Genomic DNA, 23,486 nt, shown 5'->3' with positions numbered 1-23,486 from the left:
GTTCATGTTCTAGCTGCTGAGTTCTATTTGGCAAGGCAAGTTATGAGAACTTTACAATCATCAGGCAGATGGGTGAAGTGTCCTTTGATTCCCCTTGATGTAATTTAGAAGGCTTTTGCTGTCCTGACTTTATCTGTCCAGTTAGCAGTCTGAATAACCTCCACCTCCACCCAAGCTGATGCCAAGCTGTGGCCATGGACTGCCATTATCCAGACAGCACTGTCTGGATAATACCACGGCAGTGAGGGGGTATAGTCTACAGTACTGTTTGCTTAGTGCCGCGGGCACTTATCTGATTAGGAGCGTCTGCCATGATAACCAGATAAGTACCTTTGAATATTGACCCTTATATCTTTTTCTGGTTGGTACTTCTTTTAACCCTTCTTCTATGTATTTCAACATTCACTATTCATATATCACTATTAGTTCTTCATCATGCCTTCTCCTTCTGATAAGAAACCAACCTGATGCATAATATCTGACCTTATACGTCAGTAACGAACCCTAAACATGTTTTATTACTTGTAACTCTTCCCTCCAGGTTAATATTTCCACCCCACTCACACCTTCCACTATTCTTGCCTGCCTACTTGTAACCCTTCCCTCTGGGTTAAGATCGTCTACAGCCGAGCTCCGCCCTGTTGCACCTTCCATAGTTCCTGCCTGCCATCCCCTACACATCCTGCCTGTGTGACTTGTTAAGCCCTGGAAGCACACTGCTGCCATGGTTACTTTCCTGACTCAACAGGCAATACCTGGAGCTGAACCTTGATCTCACAGATGCAATGTGTGGTTTTATGTATTATTCTCTTTACAATGTGCGTAACATACCAGATTATGGGTTAGTTAATTTTTTGAACGTGATTCTAAGGTACCTTATGTTTTTTGTTTTTGTTTTTTTAATACATTTTATTGAGCAAATCAAGAAAAAAAACACAGAACACAACAAAAGGCAGCCGTGCCAAAAGAGCAATAATACACCACGGCAAACCCTAAGTACAAGGCATCAACTAAAAATACAACAGTCACACAGTGCCATAAAGAATCAAGTGCTCAGAAAAGATTTTACAAATATCACCCCAAAGATACCCAACCTACCCACCCAGCCCCCACCTCCCATGTGGATGGCACAACAAGAAGAAAGATGTCAGAAAAAACACAGGTATGTATGAGTGAGTGAGGAAACAAGCAACAAGCGCCAGAGAGCAGAATAGAATAGAAAGAAAGAGGTGCAGTCCCCCATATCCTATGAGTTAAGCAGTAAACTCCTAGAACGGTGCGGCAAAGCCGTCCAATAAGCCTCCCAAATCTCCTGAAAACGATCCCAACTACGGGGAACCCTACCGGACACAGCCCGGCGCTCCAGCAAGGCCAATTCAAAGAGTGAACGTTGCCATTGTACCACCGTTGGGATAGCCTGCTCCCGCCAGCACACTAAAATCGTCCGTTTGGCCAGTAAGAAAGCTTTCTGGACAAACAAACGGTGCCCTCCGGGCAGAGATCCCATCCAGTACATAAAAAAGAGCAATCAAAGGAGAACAAGCTGGCAAATTCGGCAGGAACGAACGAAGATAAGACCAAACCCGAGACCAAAACCTCTGTATACAGGAGCAGGTCCAAAACAATATGCCCCAACGTGGCTCCAGGAGAGGCACACTTAGGGCAAGTATCCCTGTCAGCGAAACCCGCTCGAAAGGCTCGGACTGGTGAAATGAAAGCTCTATGCAACAACTTATATTCCTGCTCCCGATGAATCATACTCCAAGAAACAGCCGCAATGCTGCCAAAACCATGGGAAAGCTCATCCGGCGAGATGTCACTCTGCAAGTCGTATTCAGCAATAATATAGCACATTATAAAGTGGTATATCAGATGTTTGAGCATCTCAGCTAGTAAAAAGTATACAAATTAATTTAAAATATTTTGTATCATTTACAAAGATTTTCCTTGCTACCAAAAGAACTGAGTATTTAAATGTAAATGCTTGAGTATTTAATTTATCTGCCTTTCCAAGCAGCACAAACCACTTTAATATGTTCTATCCTTCTTTTTTTTGTTTTCTCTCCTTTACTCTACCTTATTGTAGTTCACCCTTAGTCCTTTTGTGCCACGTTGGTCCATTCTGCCTTTGTATCTCATAATATGTATTTTTCTTGTGCACCCCCTGATTTTAAATATGTTCTATAATCACTTAGTATTACAATAGGCGATATATCAAATAGCCATTAAACTTGAAACTTGATATAATGTCAAAAAATGGATTGCTTAACATTGTGCTATTTCTATACACAGCATGTCAAGGAGGCAACCTCATAACAATAACAGGAAACTGTACAACATGACAGTAAGGATTCATTTTAAAAAATGCAAAAAAAACACACAAAAATGCAGCAATCCGCCTTCTATAAAACCTCAACTACCACGATCCCATCTCCCCAGCCCTCCGCGCTGAACACTGGCTTCCAATTAACTAACGCTGCGCATTCAAGGCCCTGGTAACAGCGCATAAAAGAATTGACGCCACCACCCCTACCTACATAAAATCCAAGCTAACCCTGTACATCCCCACCTGCCCCCTCCGCTCAGAAATGGAGAAACCCCTGTGCCATCCCCCCAGGAAGGTCCCTCCTTGTCAGAAACCGCCCGCAAACGCTCCTATAGCCACTTCATCCCCCAACTCTGGAATCAACTCCCCCCACAAGTCAGACTACAGAACTCATTGATGACCTTCCGGAAAGCGGTAAAGACCCTCCTCTTCAACTAAAATTCAACCACAATCTACGCCTCACCCCCTTAAATCCCCTTCCCCTCTATCCTCTCTTCTCCATTCTAAATTTCTACTTAAATTGCTGTATAGTCCACTTTTAACCTGTACTTAAATTACTGTATAGTCCTTGTATTTAAACTACTGTATAGTCTTTGTATTGTCCAAATGTACTCCACTTTGAATGTTTGCTTGTAGACCGTTCTGAGCTACTGGGAGGACGGGATAAAAATCTAGATAAATAAATAAATAAAAAACAATGGATGAGAAATAATAATGCAAAACAATAATGAAGAACCAAATAATAGGAATAAAACAAACATCAAGTACTCGACCAGATAGGGATGGAGTTCAATGGGGTACTCATTCAGCTAGTTTCTAACCCCTATCTAAAGTGGCAGAAACCCCAGATTCATTCATATTTAAATCATTTTTATTAGAATTTCGAATAAACACAAGTTAAGCGTACATACACAACTCAAGCAAATTCAACTAAGAAAGCAACAACTAACCCATCTAGTCACCTTGAACGCCCACCCAGCTCATAGAAACATATAAAAATGACGGCAGATAAGGGCTATAGCCCATCAAGTCTGCCCACTCCACAGACCCACCCCCTAAGTCTGCTCTAGAGCCTCCGCTCCATTCACCCTCTCAGGGATCCCACTGGGCATCCCATTTACCCTTAAAATCTGGCACGCTGTTGGCCTCGATCACCTGTATCGGAAGCTTGTTACAATGTTCAACTACTCTTTCAGTGAAGAGTAGTTGAACCCCCACCCACCTCGGGAATAGCAGTAACAATAAAGGCAAGCTGAGTATGCAGCGCTTATAGTTTATACAAAGCAAACAAATATCAGTACCAAATTTTATTTCTGATAAAAGGTGTCAACGTTATACAGAAAGGTGTCCAGCAGGATTCCCCCCCCCCCAATTGGTGGCTTCAGGACTTCCCTTTGCCACTATCAACTAAGCCAACAGGGGAAGCCCCAAGCGGCTGAGCCGGCTCAGCTGACCAGGAATTCCCTTGCTGTGATCAGATGAGCAAGCAGGGAGAGCAGAGGTTGGCTTCCAAGAGTGAACCCCCAGCCCTCCCTCTAGGGAATGAATAAATAAATAAAAAGCCTGTTGTGACCATCCAAGGTGGATGAAAAAGGGGCCCAAGATTAGGGCATCTAAGTTGAATTTATGTGGCAGTAACTTGCCAGAAGGACATCAGACATTTCCAGTTTTCTAAGTGATTCAGGGAGCTCAGGATGAGGGCAAAATTGGCGCCCTTCCTGATGCATGGGAAGTGAAACCAAGGCTGTATAGAATGTGACGTTTTAACCTTTTCTTTCTTAAACCCGTCATTTTTATTTCTGCTATTAAAAAAAAAAAAAAATGCTCATCTTCTTTAATAACAAGCAACATAAAAATGAAAGATGAGCCAATGATTTGAAGATGTCAACTGAAAATATAAATTCTTCTTCTCTTTAAATACTATACCATACAATGTCTTATACTCCACAGATTTCAGCTGGGATTCTATATGGCTTACAATAAGATATCTGAAGTTACGTTATATTTTTGGTTATGAATTGAAGTAAGATTGCTTTGGATGCCACTGGATGAAGAGATATGTTTTTAGTGCTTTCCTGAACTGAGTATGAGGTGATCTGACACACGCATTGCGTCGGGCTGTTCTAGACCACGGGTCCTTGGAATTCATAGGTGGACTTGAATAGTTTATTTCGGTGAATTTGTAGAGGAGGTGGAAAGGTCGCTTTATGCCGCTATGTTGTTTTTGAATTGTTGAAGGAACATGTTACCTCAATATCAAATATTAGTTCAGACCTATGTCCACTGCTGTGATTTAACCCCCCTCTCCCCCCAAAGAGACACCAGCAGTGGAGGAGCCACAAAGTAAAAACCGTTCCTCTTTTGTGGTCCTACATTCTTATCTAGGACACAGTAAGCAGAAACCAAGTACCAGGTAGTTTGTTATTCCAGGGCCTGAAAACCTTGCAGCAACTTGATCTGAGAGGTCATAGAGCCCTGGGGATATGCCTCACCTCACCCAAGGAAACAAAAGGGTTTGTTTACTGCCTTTTCTTACTGCCTGTATTTAGAAGCACCCTTTCTGGAAACCAACCAAAGTCAAGAGACTCCTAAACAGAGAAGGATTTTTTCCTTTATTTTTATATAATATTCTGTAACATATTTGCCTGGTATTCTGAGTTCCTAGCACTGCAGTAAAAGGCATGAATTCCTGTTTCCCGGATAGCAGCTCCCTCAAAGGATAAACTCATACCCTAGGTTAGTAAAAGGGGAACTTTGAACATTACCTTACATTGTGCTTATTAACCGCGTTACCAAAAAGCTCTACACGGTTTACAAAAGATTATTAGTTATGAACATGATCCATGGAATAGGATGGATTAAGTAGTGAAGTATTTAGAGAAAAGATAAGTTTTCAACTTTTTCCTGAAATGTTTATAGGAATCAGCTGAGAGCAACAATGAACGAAATTCTTTTCCATGAGAAGCTGCCTAGGATGCTAAAGCATGATTAAGAAATGTCTTACTTTTACAGCCCTTTACAGAAGGGAAATTGAACAAAGCATGAGTTTTTCTGCTGTATTTATGTGTGGCTATGGGAAAACTATCAGTCAGATAGATAGGAGCTGAGTCATGGGCTGGGAAATGCCCCTTTAACCCTTAGAAACTGACAGGTTAAGGGAAAATCATCCTACCCAGAAGAAAGCTGTTTGAATTATGAATGTAAAAAAGCCAGCAAGCAGTACTATGCTGTACCATACTGTAATCTTGTTTGCCTTCCATTTTTTATTATGTAAAGAACAGTGGTACCTGGCACCCAGCTTTGTGTGTGGCATACAACATGTTATTTTCTCAGGGCATCCCAAAAGGGCCTTCTCCGCCTCTTTTCCCTGAAAAAAAAAAGACCTTGGTTATGTTTCATTCAGAAGCTGACAGTGTCACCTTAAATTAGACCCTATGTAGAAAGTAAGGCCCAAATTTTCTAAACAAGTACCGTATGTTAGGCGACTGTAGGTGCCCTGCCCCTGCCTAACTTAATCGTTTTAATTGATGTTAATCAGAATGTTAATTGACCATGTTGTTTAAAACTGATCAAAACATCATTTAAAAAAAAATGTAGATGCCCTTAGGCACCTCCCAAAAAGGACGCCATAATCATATCTATAGAGGTGCCCTTATGGTTCCAGGCATGGTTTATGCCAGAAATGACCTTAGGCTCCATTAGGCACCTCTGTAGACATCTCGTCAAATGTTGGTACCAGGAATGGTTTGTCTTCAAAATCCTGACCTATGTTACTAGCACCTATGTTTAATGGTAGTCACGATTCTGCAAATGGTGCTGTAGCGTGATTGATGCACGATCGGCAGTATGTTTTTTTTTTAAGCTGCCCACCAATGTAGGCACCGTTTGCAGATCCAGCCCTAAGGCCCGGATTCTTGAACCAGTGCCGATTTTCTAGGTGCCAATAGATACCCATATCGCCATTAAAAACGCCATCCATACAACACTTTTAACTGAGATTTGAGGCACATACCGGTGCCTAAAAAATCAGCGCCAGAATCGCACCTACGTAGGTTCTATTGACTGCCAAATACCAAAGTAGGTGTGGCCAACGCCGGAATTGATGGTAGGTGGCCTAAAGCACCTACATAGGTGTGATTCATGTGAAAATAGGTGCCATAAATGTACGTCCAAAGAACCCTGGCCTATATTTCCTATCTCTTTGCATCGGTGTGATTCTAAAACCGATACATAATTGATAAGTGAGCATCAGATGCTTTAATGCGTCCAACGATATTGGCACTGGTTCAAGAATCTGGACCAAAATGTTTAAAACCCATGATAACATGAATTCAGTGGCGCAGCAAGAGAGAGAGGCAACCAGGGCAGTGGTGCCCCCCCCCCCACCGCTCCTTCCCCTCCCCCGCCACACATACATGCCCCTTCCCTTCTCCCGTACCTCTTTAACTTTTCTGGAGTGAGCAGCATCACCAACTTGCTTTCGGCATCGACTCTCCCTCCATCACTTCCTAGGCAGAGGACCCAGAAGTGACATCAGGGGAAGAGCCAACGCTAGCGTGAGCAGCAGGTTGAAGTTGCTGCTCGCGCCAGTGAAAAAAATAGAGACACCATGGGGGAGGGGACATGAAGGCGCACAGTGGGGGGGGGGGAGGAGTAGGAAGGAGCAGAGAGGAGGGGTCGGGTGCTTGCACCCCCACCTACACAGCACCCGAGGTGGATTGCCCCAACCCCGCACCCTCCTTACTACGCCACCACATGAATTGGTCTGTTAAATAAATACTTTTCAATAGAAAAAGAACAGGTGCAGCAACTCTGTGAATCTAAAACTCTTCTAAGACTTCCAAACATCTGTCAGAACCTTTGAAAGAATACCTGTTGGGATTAAAGAGTATTCATAAAATAATTATGTTGTACTTTGAAATGACAAAGAATTGCATGTGATGCGTTAACATATATTACTACTAATACTACTATTTATTATTTCTAAAGCACCACCAGATGCATGCAGTACATTAAACAAGTTTCAAGTTTATTAGATTTTAATATACCGACCATCAAGCAAATATCTGGATGGTTTACATTAAATTTAAAAAAGACAGATAAGAATAAGAACAATTGAAGAATTATTTAGTAATTTAAATAATATATAGTGAACATTAAAGACATTAAAAGACAGACTTAACAGTGAGGATAGAGGGAATAGATGGGTAAAGTTACATTGTAGATAGAAAAAGGAGAAAGAGGGGTTGGGAGAAAAACAAGTTGGATGGGGATAAAATATATGAAATGTTTATAAAAAAGAGAAATTAAATAGAAGAGAAATTAAAAAGAGAGAAATTAAATAATAGAGAAGGCATCACGAAATAAAAATGTTTTTAAGTTTTTCTTAAATTTGTCAAGATGTTGCTCGTCTCGAAGTGGTTGTGGAAGAGAGTTCCACAATGTCGGGGCTGTTACCGCAAAATTTATTTTTCGTGTGTAATAAAACTCTTTTATAGACGGAATCAATAAGAGATTTTGATTTGAAGATCTCAAAGTTCGAGTAGAGCGCTGAGGAATGAGAAGTTTGTGAAGATATAGCGGCAGGTGAGAAGATTTTATTTTAAATGACAAAAGGATAATTTTGTAGGTGATTCGATGCGTCACGGGTAGCCAGTGAGCTTCTTTCAGAGCTGGCGTAACATGATCATATTTACCTAGGTTATAGATGAGTTTTATTGCGGTGTTTTGTATAAGTTGAAGATGTCAAATTTCTTTTTGTGGGAGGCCATTGAGTAGGGAATTACAGTAATCCAGGTGAGAGATAATTAAAGAGTGGACAAGAATTTTGATAGATTCGGTTTCTAAAATTGAGGTCAATGAACGAATTATGCGTAGTTTAAAGAAACATGTTTTAACTACCGAACTAATATGGTCATGGAATGATAGATCTTTATCAATGATAACTCCTAAGATTTTTATTTTTGTCTCTATTTGAATTGGGATTGATTTAATAGAAATTTTTTCTGGAAGAAATTCAGAATTTTTGGTTGAAAATAGAAGACCACGAGATTTATCTATGTTGAGAGAAAGTTTATTAGAATGAAGCCAATCGTTTATGGAGTCCAGTTTATTGTTTATACACACAAGAGATGGTCCCTGCTCGAAAGAGCTTACATTCTAATTATGTGATCTCTTGGAAAACCTGAATAAAATTGCAACTCCAAAATGTAGCGAGTGGCTGATTTTCACGTTTGAACTTCTGTAACTTTTTTCATATAAATGGATGGGGTTTAAGGTGTCCTGAGCCAACTTTTTCATTGGTGCCCCCTCCCCAACTGTGATCCAGTATCTCTCCCCTCTCTCTGAAGTCTTCCCTCCTGCTGGACCAGGTGAAGCATTGGTATAGAGTGCCAAAATCCAGTCTGGCATCTATCCCTTTAAGAGTAGCTTAAATGTAGACTGAATTGGAATTTTGGTGCCCTTTATCACCGGCACCCTTATCCAGTGCCTCACTAAATCTGTAGGCTGAGTCAGCCCTGGGTTTAGACAATTGTATTACCAATTGTTTGCTCTAATAGAATTCATTAAATTCCCAGAGACAGTCACAATTTTTTAAGCTATACCAGAAAAGCTCCAGAATTAAAGCATGTTGAGCTAGGTTTTTAGCTCTTTGTCTTCCTTTTGATCGTGAATTTTGTCCAACTTTAAGGTATTCATGTTTTAAATAACCAATGAAATCCCTTTCCAAACAGAGCTATTTAAGATGAGATTTTCCCTAACTAGAAGGGACACACCTTTGTTTTACTAGTCTCATAATTAAGGTGCATGTAGCATGTTCTGTAATTTTCTTAGTCAACATGTTTTCCCTTGAATAACCCTCTACTGGTTGCCTTGACAACCCCCTACTATGGACTTTTGGACGGGTCTTTAAACAACGTGGCTTGGCAAAAATGTCTACATTAAACAATGTTTTTGAACTTATGGAGAAAAACTCATCAAATGTGTATTCTGTTTTTTTGATCTGGGACTCCTACCTAGAGAGTAATTTTATAAGATTTTTTGGTGAGTAAGGTAAGTAAGCACCTATTTTGTGGTTATTTTATAAAAACAAGTAAGCACCTGTGTCTTTTATAAAATCTTAAATTTTTTTTTAATTTGTGCATTTTAAAATACAAAACAAGTATAATCAATTAAACTTGAATCCACATCAATGAATACATGGTAATGTTCATAATGAATCTCCTGCAAGAAAACTAAACATTATTTAGTCCACAATACTAAATGGGGCCAAAGAAACAGAAATGTATTAAGGAAACATTAGAAAATTAAGAGTAGCAGCACAGGAGACTATTACTGACAGCCGGTTTGCATTATCCTGTGGAAGAGATCTCAGTTCTAACTAAGACACCCATCACCTTTCTTAGTCTCTATAAACTCCCAACAGTGGCTTAGGTTCAAAGACAAAAAAATCTCCACTAATTGAAACACAGCTGAAGTGCCAAAAAGTCCTTTCTCCTTCTCTGGGAAACCTGTCAGGAAATACATGAAGAACCAAAGAACTGCTCATTTATATGCCTGAAATAAGTATGAAGTATAAAATCCCTATTATACTCCAGAGCAAATGTGATGACGAGAGTCATACGCTTGGTAATAATTTCCAATGAATTCTCCAAAACATTGGTGAGATTCAATTCTGCAGGAACAACTCCAGCAACTTCTACTAGCATTGAACTTCCTAGGCCTCTCTTAATAGTGAGATATTGTGCTCTCAAAATAGGTGGCATAGTTTCAGATTAAATTAATAATATCTCCTGGAGGTACTTTTGCACCATTTCCACTGCTGATAATACTGGAGACCTAGGAAAATTTAAGAATCTCAAATTATTCTTTTTCTGATGGTTCTCCATATATTCCAACTTCTTAGAGATAAAAGATCTTTCTTTCGCAATATCTAATTCTAGTTGTTTCACTTGTACCAGCTGTTCTTCATGTTTCTTCAAACTCTCACCATGTTACCCACAAAATCTCTCCTTGCCTTTCAACACTGGAGGAAATCGTTCCACAATCACACCAACAGAGGTTGTCTTTTTAAGGTTAGCGTCAATAACCTTAATAACTTGCCACAGGGCTTCAATATTGACAATTGCAGGCTTAACTATCTCCCCAAAGTCTAATTTGTAATCTCAAGAAGCCTCTCTTCTATTCCCTTCCGAGCTAGTCAAAGATTTTCCAACTTCAGCCATTTGCCCTCCATTAGGCTTCTGAATGGCAGGTTCTCCATGGCTGAATATTGAAAACTCCTCTCTGGAAGAGAGACCATCAGCCACTCCTGCTTGGGTATTGCTTCCAGGTTTTTTTTTGGGGGGGGAGAGCCTGCCTCTGATCTAGGCTTAACAAAATTTGGTCACTGTTAAGGGAGAATGCTCCAATCAAGCATCTGCTCTCAGCGCCATTGTGGCCCCCATTCTTGCCTCTATAAAACCTTAGCACAAATTTGGCAGAAGTTGTGGATAAAACGAGCCTATGTACTTTGCACCTGCTTAGAAGCAGCTGCAAATGCTCCACCTGTGCTCCATTCAAAATCTGCCCTGAACACGTCTATATCAGAGCTGGGTTCTTGTCATCGCCCATATATTTAAGGTGGTGAGTTATTTTTATTAGAAGCATTTAGGCCCTGATTCTATAAATGGTGCCTATATTAGGTTCCTAGCGGAACTCAGAATTAATTGGTAGGGTGATTGAAAACACCATTAAAAGCGAATTATAAAAACGATTAGGTCCCACACAGAACTTGAAGAGGCGCCTAGTGGTTGATTGACAACTATGCCAAACACCGCCATTTATAGAATCAGGGCCTTTATGCAGGAAAAGTTATTTATAAAATTCCCCTTAAAAGGGATGGAAACACAAGTTAAACTCTTCATAGAAATCTAGACTGCTATCTGGTGGAAACCACATGGAATATTTCAGTAGAACCATAATAACAAAACTCCCTCCCTTAGGATAGGATTTCAAGAAGATGCTATATATAAACGGTTGTTATAGGCTATTCACACTTTCTGGTGCAGCCCAATCAGAATTTGTGATTGCGTTAGAGCTAGCATCTGGATTCACATTTGTCACCGTCTTTCATTTCAGCAGTGAGCTTTTTACACCTATGGACCAGCAGAAATAAAAGAATTATTTTATTGGTCCACAGACCGGAGGTTGAAGAACATTGGGCTAAGTCGTGGGCCAGACCCTGCCCATCTCTACCCAATCTCCACCCCAGACCCTGCCCCCATAGTCCTAATTGTAACACTATTGTTTCCATTCATTTTTCATATATACACACAATATAATCTTATTAACAACGCATCGATCACACCACAGACTAGCAGTTGAAGAACAGTTTTAGGCCTGATGCACATGCCGGCCCTGTGGACCGGCAGGACATTTCTGTGGACCGGCACCGGTCCATGGACCGGTGGTTAAGAACACTGAGCTAAATCACAAAGGGGTCCTTAGTTGCAGTACAAAATGAACTTAGCGTGCCCTTATGTGTGGGTTTCCCCATGCACTAAGCCGATTTTCCATTTTCTGCATTAAAAGCCATGCACTAATGTCCTCATTAGAGCACAGCCATTAAAAATATTATTGTGTTAGTACTTACTGACACCTGTTTTGTAGGTGATATGGGTTTATGTGGTAATCCTGATCAGTACAGACACACACCCCTCTGCACAAAAATAAAAAAATATTTTTTTGCAGGTGGGTTTTTGCATGCCAATTTCAAATTTACCACAAGACATATGAGTGCATCCTGTAGTACCGTAATCCATTTTAAGTTGTGATAAGCATGTGCTAGCTTAGTAAAAGGACCCCAAAGGTGGCAATCCTATAAGTAGTACCCTGATAGTGCTTGCTGTGTGCCAATTCTTGAATGGCATCTGGGCTCCAAGATTCTTTTATAGAACACTAGCACAACCCACCATTGGCATATTTAACATTTATGCCATCAGTTAGGCCTGCGAGTGGCACATAAGTTTGGCAAGGGCATGTACCTTATAGTATCTTATAATGGTGACAGCAGTTAGCATGTCTGGTTTTAAAAAAGGTTTGGACAAGCTCCTGGAGGAAAAGTCCATAGTCTGCTATTGAGACAGACATGGGGGAAGCCACTGCTTGCGCTGGTATCAGTAGCATGGGATTCTGGAGTCTTGCTAATCTTTGGGGTTCTGCCAGGTGCTTGTGACCTGGATTGGCTACTGTGGAATCGAGCTCTCAATTAGTATGGCTATCCTTATGTTTTTATGTAAGTTGTACACATAACTGGGAGCCAAGCCTTATCATACCCATTCTCCACCTATGCCTCCCTTACACTAGCACACCACAGCACTAACCGCAGTCACCTAGTTATAGAATTACCCTTAGAGGATTTATTTGCATTCAGTGTTACCTACTGCTCAGCCTTAAAATGTAGGTATTGGCTTCTTTTCTATCTTGTGAGCAATTAGAAATTGCTCACAGGATAGAGCTTCTCTGAAAACTTCATGGGCCACATGGGCCTTCTAAGGCAAGCCACAATCTGAGTTGCTCTGGCCTACCTGGTGCTAGCAGTTCCCTCCCTTTCATTATCACCTAAACAGCTTATCCAGAAAACTAACAACAATAAACTCGTGTCCAAAGCTATGAGCGGGTTTGAAAGAGGCAGTGCGGAATTATTTCAGGCGCCTGTTGTTTCTCAGCAGCTGCTTGCTGAGAATAAGCTCTGTCCCGGAGGGGTTTCATGCAAGTTGCTCTAATTATCTTGCTGTCTTCTCTTTTCATTACGTGTCTCTTCCAGGGGAACAGCAATCTGTTTTCCTAACTACATAGAACAACATTTTTATTTATTTTATGTGATTTTATTTTATATTCTTTAATTTAATGTCTGAGGTACTGAACCTTAATCTGAAACGGAATTCAAGCTGGGATGATTGTAGGAGTTATTACAGCCACCCTAGTGTGTTATTTCATGCTAAATTTTGTTACGGCAAAATAGAGCATGGTGAATATTCAGTCGCACGATCAACGTATAATTTGAAATAGCTACCTTAAGGATCTTTTTACTAAGCGGTGGCCAAAAGTAGCTTTAGTGAACCCTTACGTGGCATGTAGATGTATAAATTAGACATCTAAGTGGTTCTGCTCCAGAAATCCCCCAAAGCTTGCTCTCCTTTTAGATGGATAATGTTGGCCATGTAGGAGGTAAATATAAGGGCATGCAAGCTTTAAATGATAAAGTTTGTGCCCATTTTGAGGTATTTTAATCATTTATGCCCAGATGTGGCAATGTACATGCACATACATGACTCCTTGTACAATGTCTGTTTGTTGAAAAGGATGTGCCATAACATGCAGGCATGTACTTTACTAGTGGACATGCACATGAACTGAGTGTAAGCAGAGCACACAGGTACACACATGGATTATAAAATACTATCCTTTATGCTCGCACATCACAAGTGCTGGTACAAAATTTACACTTGTCCTAGAGCTGCTGTAAATGTCTAGGTCTGCTACTTATGCTATCACTTTATAAAGAAAAGTAGGCACCTGATTTTCTTTATAAAATAGCAACTAAGTAGGTGTCTTCTTACTCTCTTCTAGGCTCCTTGTAAAATAATAATTTATTTGTCCAAAATTATCGGTTCAAATGGCCAAAATAAAAAGCACACACAGACACACATATACTCTTTTTGTGGTTGATGGTGCCGCCACCTTCAGCTGCATTTGAACAAAAGGGCACAATACACATGTTTTTTAATTAACCCCCCACCCCCCTTTTTACAAAACCAGAACTTTTAGTGCAGGCCGGCATGCTGAATGCTCTGCGCTGCTCCCGACGCTCATAGGAACTCTGAGTGTCGGGAGCAGCGCAGAGCATTCAGTGCACCGGCCTGCGCTGAAAAAATGCTATCGCAGTTTTATAAAAGGGGGAATAAATTAGATACTTTGAATATTGACAATCTTTTTTGATATGGTAAAGAAACTTACCCTTTGTGCTGTAAAAAGCTCTAGATCAGTGGTCTCAAATAGAGAATGATACGGTGACAAAATTCATCATCGTTCCCGTCCCCGCGGATAACCGCGGTAAACCATCTTCATGTCATTCTTTAAGGAGAGAGGGAAGAATCAGAGAATGAATGGCCACAACCACTGACCCGCAAGCTTTGCTTTGAAGAATGCTAGTGTAGAAGGACCGAGGTTGAAACAGACACTACAGAATGACAGTCTCTGGTATCCAGAGCAGATATTGTGATGTCATAATGCCTCATTCCACCAGTGCCTAAGAGCCAATCACATCAGTGATGTCACAATGGCTTCATTATCCTTGGCTCCCATAAGAATCAGAGTATGAATGGCCACAACCACTGACCCGCAAGCTTTGCTTTGAAGACTGCTGGTGTAGAAGGACCGAGGTTGAAATAGACACTAGAAAATGACATGGGATTATTTCCTGCGGTTATCCGCGGGGACGGGAACGGTGATGAATTTTGTCACCGTGTCATTCTCTAGTCTCAAACTCAAACCCTTTGCGGGGCCACATTTTCGATTTGTAGGTATTTGGAGGGCTGCAGAAAAAATAGTTAATGTCTTATTAAAGAAATTACAATTTTGCATGAGGTAAAACTCTTTATAGTTTATAAATCTTTCCTTTTGGCTAAGTCATAATAATAATAATAATATTGTAATTTATAGCTAAAGAGACATGTGATCAAGAGGGCCTCAAAATAGTACCTGGCGGGCCGCATGTGGCCCCCGGGCCGCGAATTTGAGACCACTGCTCTAGATGTTCTCTCTCTTAAGCAAGCACCCAGCAAATTTTAACAAGTTTGTAAACTGAATAATATGACACACACCACACATACACACAATTTCTCTAGTCTAACTATATTGCAAAAGACCAAATATGCAAATACTAGAACTAGAGCTATTTCTGTTGCTGGAGTAAAATTATGGACCACCTTAGCTGGACAGTTAAGGATGATGAATAATATACAGCAATTTAAAGAAATCCTCCTCCTTTGTAGAAACCTTTCTGTAAATTGATGAAGCTATTGATTACTATGACATGCTGGATACAGAATGTGTGATTTTATTTGTTTTTATTGTTTAATGAAGAATGTTACATGTCTATTTCATGATCTCTGTATGTATTTTTTTTAACCCGCTTAGGTTAAAGTGGGATATAAGTTTTTAAAATAGATACATAAACGCACAGCTCATGAATTCAGAAAATGGGGTGATTTTCTCTTCTTTTTAAGTTGCTCAAACATCAGCTGACCTAGTGATACATTGAGTGAGCTGCTGGTGAGAAGAGTCCTTGTTCTTAGTTATTAAATACGGTTTGAAGCAGTAGGCAATCTGTTCTTGATCATTTCCATTAAGAAGAAAGATCGTCATGATCATAAGACAAGGAAATCATTTCTAGTATATTGTATGTATTGGTGTTTCAAAGTGTGAATAACTCTTACCTTCCTCGGTTTATTCATGCATTAGTCACTACAGAATTTGAAACCAGAGAGTTGAAAAGAGAATCAAGCTTATGAAAATGATTGTGTAATCCTGGGAAGAATTATTATTTGTACAGCACTAATAGACAGATAGAGTACTTTATAGACAAATGTTATATAGATAGTCTTTGCTTTTGATCTTGTAAGTAACATGTTTGAAGGTATTGTATGTCTGTGTGTGTGATGTTTGTGTGTTAACATTTTGTTTCTATTTATGTGGCTCTGTGAGTTAAGAACATAAGAAGTTGCCTCCGCTGAGGCAGACCAGAGGTCCATCTCACCCAGCGGTCCGCTCCCGCGGCGGTCCATCAGGCCTATTGCCTGAGCAGTGATCCCTGACTATTTCTATAACTTACCTCTTACTCCTATCCCTATAACCTGCCTCTACTCCTATCTGTACCCCTCAATCCCTTTGTCCTCTAGGAACCTATCCAAACCTTCTTTGAAGCCCTGTAACGTGTTTCTGCCTATCACAGCCTCCGGAAGTGTGTTCCATGTATCCACCACCCTCTGGGTGAAAAATAACTTCCTGGCGTTTGTCCTAAACCTGTCCCCTTTCAATTTCTCCGAGTGCCCCCTTGTACTTGTGGTTCCCCATAATTTGAAAAATCTGTCCCTGTCCACTTTTTCTATGCCCTTCAGGATCTTGAAGGTTTCTATCATGTCACCTCTAAGTCTCCGCTTCTCCAGGGAGAACAGCCCCAGCTCCTTCAGTCTGTCAGCATACGAGAGGTTTTCCATTCCCTTAATTAGCTTAGTTGGTGAAGAATTCTTCTGTCTTACAAATATAAGAGGCAAACGTTTAGCCTTCCCTTAGTAAAGGATTATTTCATTCATATATGTCTCCTTGCTGGAAGAATGTTTGCTATGCAGTGCTCTAATACAGTTATCTGATCAATGATACCTGTTCCAAGTAAGGACAAAGTAGGAAGCTGTTTTCCATTAGAACTGTTTGTACAGAGATTAAGCCTCCAGCACTAGTTTGCCTGCATTCTTAAGTCTTATATGGTTTACTTAAAGGACATGCATACAATTTAAAGAACTGTTGAATTTTATAATACTTGTTGAACCTAATTCTGCACTTTTTTTCCACCCGCTTGCCTATTTTCGTCGGAGTCGTTCTTCACTAGTAGTAGAGGCGGGTCAACTGGAATATCTTGAATAAGGGCCTTTCTCATGAAAAGCATGCCTGCATCATGTAAGTCTTGTTTCGCTGTTGGCCTATCCCAGTTCAGGAAGACACACCTGTTCATGGCTAGAGGGAAGGAGATTGGTCTACAGTAAAGAATACACCTGCGCAGGGAGGGGTAGAGAGCTACATGTAAGCCGAGCCCATAGACACACTCTGTCTCTTTTCGTTTTCCAGCTTAAACAGGCGGCATCACCCTGGGGCTCTCAAGAAGAAGAAGAACTCCTTCAGCGGTCGATGACTTTGTGTTTTCACCCCATCCTCTTTCTTTCAATCCATTTTCATTAAAAGAATCCCATTTTTTGTTTATTTTTTGTTCTCTCCAACTACTTCCTTGAGAGGCCATGCTTAAAACATTCCTCTTTTGTCCAGAAGTGAGGAAGATCTGAGGATAAGGAGGGAAAAAGTCATTGCATTCCAGTGATGCATCTGCCTATTTCTTCCCTTCCACTGAAGGGTTATGGTTTCCGTTTGGGACCGAGTTTACCGGCATCCAGCACTGAGGTTCCATAAATACAGGTTGTTTCATGAATCTGCAAAACATAGTTTCCAGGTATTGTCGTGTTCCTCTGGCCTTGGTGGAAAATGCAAATAGAACAATGATTGGTATTGATCTGTACAAATTTAGTTAAGATTTGCCTTATTTTCAGTTTTCTTTTGGCAAGAAAAACATGTTTTCAATTGTTAAGGAAGTAAAGGTAAATTGTATCGGGTTTCTGTCTGGTTCAAATGGGGTGGGGGTGGGGGGAGGAGGTGGAGAAGTGGTGTAGGTGATGAGAGAAGAGAGCAGATGAATGAAAACCTTCAGTTTATAACCAGTCAAACCAGTTAGGGCAAGCACATGCAGCCATCCAAATTTCAATAGGAGGAACAAAAGGAAAAAAAAAAAAAAACCCCAAAAACAACCCCTGTTATGCAAGGGAGTCTGAGTTTTGAAAATGGACATGTATCAGAAAAGAGGTTAGATTTTACTATTAAAACTGCGATATACAAATAAATATAGGAATGAATGAAAGAGAGCTGGTATTCACATCTTCCACTCTTATGTGTTGGCATTGTATAATATCTTTCTAGTTATCCGCGTGCTCCTAAATAATTTATAACAGAGGTCAATGCAGGACCAGCAGTATATTCTACAAGGCAGGAGGTATTAGAAATCATATTCTGGTAGGCAAATCATTACAGTAACAGTATAGAGAAAATGAAATCTCTCAAGCTTCAAAAAAAAAAAACAAAAAACTGTAAGATCGGTCAACTTTGATTTTATGGGAGTGGTGCATATCTGAATTTGCTAAGCCTTGCCTTATGGTTTCTCTGGATTCTTGGTATAGCAAGACAGGCTTTATTGTTTCTCCATTTCCTTTTGATCTTGCCCTAAGTAGCACACTTTGGTTGCAGTCTAGCTCATATGCCAACCTAGACTTGTCTTTACTTGTGCAGTCTAGCTGAATAGTATAGAGACATCAGGCAAAACATAATTGCCCTGATTTGTAGTGGAAGACTGTCTGCAATGGGAGCAAAATGGAGCTGAATAAAGATTTCCTTGACCGTTTCGCTAGTCTTGGTGTAGGACAACGGTGAGTTGGGAAGACTAAGGTTTTCTTACATTGTCTATTGCAACATCTAAAATGTGCTTAAATATGACATAAATGGTGGGTCCAGAAGTCAAGGAGAGAGACCTTCTATGGGTTCCATGCAGAGGATAGCCTGTGCTGTCTTTTAGTGAATATACCATTGTCCAGGCTGTTTATTTCAAAGCTGAGGAAGAACAATAGATTAGGGTTGTGGACTAAGGGAGGAAGCTGGAAACAAAAAGTTGGCTGATTTACTTCCGCCACCCTTTGGTAAATCTCTCTTCTGGAAGGTTCTTATGCTCAGCATAACTGAAACTGGATCAGTTTTTCTTTGTTCAGTACAGATTTAGATTCCATGGATTTAGATTTTACTTATTGTTTAACTGGAGAAAAGTGTTTGTTAAAATCCACAAGTGTCCTGTTTAGTTTAATAAAATAAAGACATTCTCCTGGATCTGTACTAAACCTAGGACAGAAAAAGAATTTTAGACAGGCCTAAACCGAAAAGTGCAAAATTGTAGAATTAAGCTTTAAATAACAGTAGCTGAAATTAAGCTGAGCCACTAACATATCAAATTTTGCTATTGTTTGAGCATCTATTGATACAATTTTTGTAAATGGCAAAAAAAAATCAGATTTAAAAGATCTTACTCTATATGTACTCATTATTCTTTACAACCGGAGTGCTTGGTGATCAATATAAAACAATTGATAGTATCTCAGATATTTAAAGACATATGTATGCGTTAATCATTTTTACTGAGTTGTTTATTGGTCAGTATTAATGTTTTTATTTCTGAAGCTTGTATACCAACTTTCCCATCAAGGATACAACGTTAAAATACATAGCAATATTATATTAGTGTAACAAGCTGTTTCATCTTTAAATTCAACTCGTGTGACAGAAACTTTAGTCCTTTTTGTATTTACATAGCAGTTTTTGGAATTGCAGAAGTTTTTGTATTTGAGATTTTCAATGTATAATGTGGGTGTTTAGCATAAAAAGCAAACAGATACAGTCGAAAATAACATTCTGTTAGCTTATGATGCTTACTGGCAGGCAGACCATAACACCGAAATATATGCAAAACTATAGCTCATTTTTCACACAAACATGACAAAATCGGAATCTTATTTACTGTGTCTGCAAGTGTGGTATTGCAGGTGTGCACTGCAGACACACACCTTAAAGAAATCTGAAATTGTCCAAAGTTGCAATATTTCCAAAGCAATAGACCCTCGGTTGCAAGGCAAGCTTTAAACTTACAAAGGAGTGTACATAGTCTCCCAGACACAGAAAGGCTTATCAATGAGGCCTTAAGATAAAGGCTAAAGTTTCAAATCCTTTGTTCTGTACATAGCCTCTGACTATTGATTAAGATTCAGCCCTGCAGGTTAACTAGCAGGTTAGGTTTTCAGGCTGGAGTCACATTCCTCTCCAGTGCCGCAGCTACCTTGCTCTAGACGGGACACGGCCACATTCTCAGTGTCAGGCCTCTGATAGATACCTGATCATTTTGAAAGGAACAGAACATGAGAGACTGAGAAAAGAAAGGGGAGCAGGTGAAGATTTGCAGGTAATACCAATAGTGCCAGTAATTAGTGTTCTTTAAAAGGAGGAGGGCTTTTGGTAAGTTTCTCAAATTCTTCCTCTTTATGTAGTCTCTCCTTTTCTCAAGGCCTGGGCATTGGCAATAATGGTGATGATTAACTAAATGAGAATTGTAACCTGGGTTACCATTAGGCAGGTTTTAGATTTCATGGGTACCCTGTGTCTAGAGAAAGCATTGTATAGAAGATTTGGAAAGCTGAGATATATTAATATATATTTCTTTTCATTCTTTCCTTGTTGTTTTTTTTTTTTTTTTTTTTTTGCAAAGGTAAGGTTACATGTACTTTCTCTGTGCTTTCTCAATGCTCCTCCCTCTCTCTCTCTCCTTCTTTGCCGTCCTTCGTGGTATGCTGCTTTTACTGAAGCCGCAAAAACTTCTTTTGCGCTTTCTCAGCATTGTAGGCCTGTCGACCACAGGTACCATCTTGGAAATTTTACTATATTTGTTCTTTTTAAATATTACTGCTTTCTTGCTTTGTTGGTTCTTTTTCTTTTTGATTTGAAGCCTTTTCGTTCTGTAGTTGTGGAAGCACTTAATTGGAATGTTTAGCCTCGGACTAGAATTTCACAAATGTAGAAATGAACTCGGTGCATTATTGTAGACATACTGTTTGTTTTTGCTTGTCCTTTACTGAGTTGGATTGGAAAACAAAAGTGAGCCTGAAGTTTTCTTGTGTGTGCGTGTATACACACTCACATATTGTGGTGAGGAGGCAGGCCAGGAAGATTTGGAGAAAATGAACAACAAATACAATTTTCAGCTAAACAGGGCAGCTAAGAATAATGAGAAAAATTGATAGTGGGATTTCCTCATACTTTGCGCTCTGAAAGTGTTGTAAAAGACAGCCTGTGGACCATCATGCATTGTGCTGGTAATTATGAATTTATATATAAGTAAAGCATAGATTCAGCTTCAGTGCCAGGATTCAGTGCCCACATAAATCAGGTTGTATAAGCAGAGCAGGAAAGCGAGTCTGTGGTTCCAAGTTTAAATCTGAAAAAAGGAGGCACTCGGAAGATTTGAGCATGAAACAGTAATGTGGAGGATTTTTTTTTTTTTTTCTTTCTTTCTTTCCCTGAGCTGCCTTCTATTTTAGTGCACAGCTCCAAGTAGCAAATAACAGATGGATATGTTGCTGAGTTACTCACGTAATACGGTATCATTGAGTGACTTTCTCGGAGAGCAGGAAACAGGGTTTATTTCTTAAATGTGTCAAACTCCTGATGGTAAGCTTAACTTTAAAACAAAAACTGATATTAAAACCAGAGAGTGCTGTAATCTGAAATGAAGTAGATTTTACGGTTTGAAAACATGGTGGCCTCTTGTTGGTAATGGAATACCAAAATGAAGTTAATATTGAAAACAATTCCAGGTAATTGTTAAAAGCCAGAAGGATTGATTTTTACAGGTTTTATGATGGATATAGTGTGTCCAGCTCTAGGAAAACATCATACAAGATGCTGCTTAAAAATAAGAAAAGCTTTTTGTTAACCAAATGGTGGTTGTGCTAGTAAGGATCTAACTTTTTTTTTTTTTTTTTGCATAATACCTCACAAAAAATTGATTATGTACACAGTGCAATTTCAAGATAATGAGGATTCCCTGTAGACTTCACCTGCACATTGAATGTGTTCTGGAAAGTAATTGCCCCATCTATCACTGATGTTGGTGATATAAAATCCAGGATTTGTTGAAATGCCTGCTTATGACCCTCTGGGCAAATAGTTACCAAGGCCACCTATTAACTTTGCTTTCATGCATTTCCCATACATGTGGAGTCCATATAGTAAGTTCCAATTGTGACATCCTAAGCAGTCATTTTGAAAGGGCCTGTAAAGTGGGAGGAGCCAACCTCAGATCTGGCATTAGCTGCAAGTGGACCCCTTCTTCACTATACTGACTGTAGGAATCACTTGGGCAGAATTTAAACCACTGTCCACCTACCCATGCAAAGTTTTTGTGGGTGGAGATGTGATGATCAGCTCTCATTAATAATTTTTTTTCTGTAACTGATCATTATTGACTTGGTTTTTGTTTCTACATGATATTTCCTAAGTGGATCATGAGTTTGTCAATGGAAGTTTTGTTTTCTGTGTATGTTAATCCTTGAAATCTTTCGTGTGAACAGGTTTTTGAAATGCTCTTATTGTTCTTGGATTCTACTGTCAGAATGCAATAGCATGGGAAGAGGTTCTTGAGCATTAGAAGGCATTAATACTAGGCCAGATCCTAGTCTTCATATTGGTTATCTCATCAGTACTGGAAGACTCATGATGAGCTGATCTTCCTAAGATAATTGTTTGGTGGGTAATTTTGGAAAAGTTCTTAAATATGCAATTCCTGCTTTACAGACAGAAATATTGCATAGCCATATGCACAAGTATAAGTATGTGCATTGAAAAGATTTGCATGCAAACAGTGTATAGGCATTCCTTGGGGTGCAGAACACAGGTCACCTAGGTTGCACTTCCCAATAGGTGTCTTTGTTAGGGTTATTTTGTAAAGGTAACATAAACCCCAATGAATCTTTAGGAAATCTGCAGCAGTCATAGATAGATCATCTTCATACATTTATACCTGCCCATGAGTTGCAGTAAAATTATGCATGTATTTTATAAACTTACATGCCTACTTCACAACTCCACCCAAACTCCTCCTCCAAACACATCTACCTTTAGGTTGGGTAAAATAGACCTGAATATTCTGCAAGTCTGCCTTACACATGTGTAAACCCAGAGCAGTTTAATTAAAACCTTTTTTCCTACAGGTAAAGCAGAGTTTATCAAAAGCTTTATAAAATTATGCCCATAGAGGACACACACACTTTTACAGCCTTCCTCTTGCAGGGGTAAATTTCTGTAAGAGAATTTGTGTGTGTTTGAGCTGGGTCACATAGGCACCTCTGTTGCCATTATGAAATAATACCAATAAACTGAATGACTACAAAACAGTCTTTTTAACAGGGCTAATACACTCAAAGAAAAATAAATCAAAACCATTATTCATTTAGGGATTCTTATATTAGTGTGCTAAAAGATTAGCCTGCATTAAGTGCTATGCAGCCTATAGGTATAAAATGGGTTGCACGGTATGTGTGCTAAATCCATTAGTTCACCTTAGTAAAAGGACCCCTTAATTTTTAATTCCAGTCGGATCATCAGAAGGTGGGCTTAACTGAAAGGCATCAGATAGCTGTCACCATGCTTCCTCATAGATCCAGTACAGTAGATTTTTAAAGTATAACTTTGGAGAGTTTTTTTAATG

At 39.6% G+C, this 23,486-nt stretch overlaps 1 protein-coding gene across 5 annotated transcripts in view; it reads left to right on the top strand.

Annotated features, from left to right (window-relative positions):
* The window catches only part of TTLL10 (tubulin tyrosine ligase like 10), a 351,255-nt gene that overhangs the window by 163,335 nt on the left and 164,434 nt on the right, over window positions 1–23,486 (top strand). For 4 of the 5 annotated variants that reach the window (XM_033921191.1, XM_033921189.1, XM_033921192.1 and 1 more), the window contains exon 1: window positions 17,217–17,588. The exons of the other annotated variant lie outside the window; for it this stretch is intronic. In XM_033921191.1, the coding sequence (XP_033777082.1) occupies window positions 17,496–17,588 (93 nt within the window). In that variant the 5' untranslated portion in view covers window positions 17,217–17,495. Of the gene's footprint in view, window positions 1–17,216; window positions 17,589–23,486 lie in introns of those variants that run through there. 5 annotated transcript variants of the gene reach the window in all.

This window comes from Geotrypetes seraphini, chromosome 15 (assembly GCF_902459505.1).
Source record: "Geotrypetes seraphini chromosome 15, aGeoSer1.1, whole genome shotgun sequence".
Taxonomy (NCBI): Eukaryota; Metazoa; Chordata; class Amphibia; order Gymnophiona; family Dermophiidae; genus Geotrypetes; species Geotrypetes seraphini.
The sequence above is the reverse complement of the archived record's forward strand: the minus strand, read 5'-3'. Positions and strand labels throughout refer to the sequence as shown.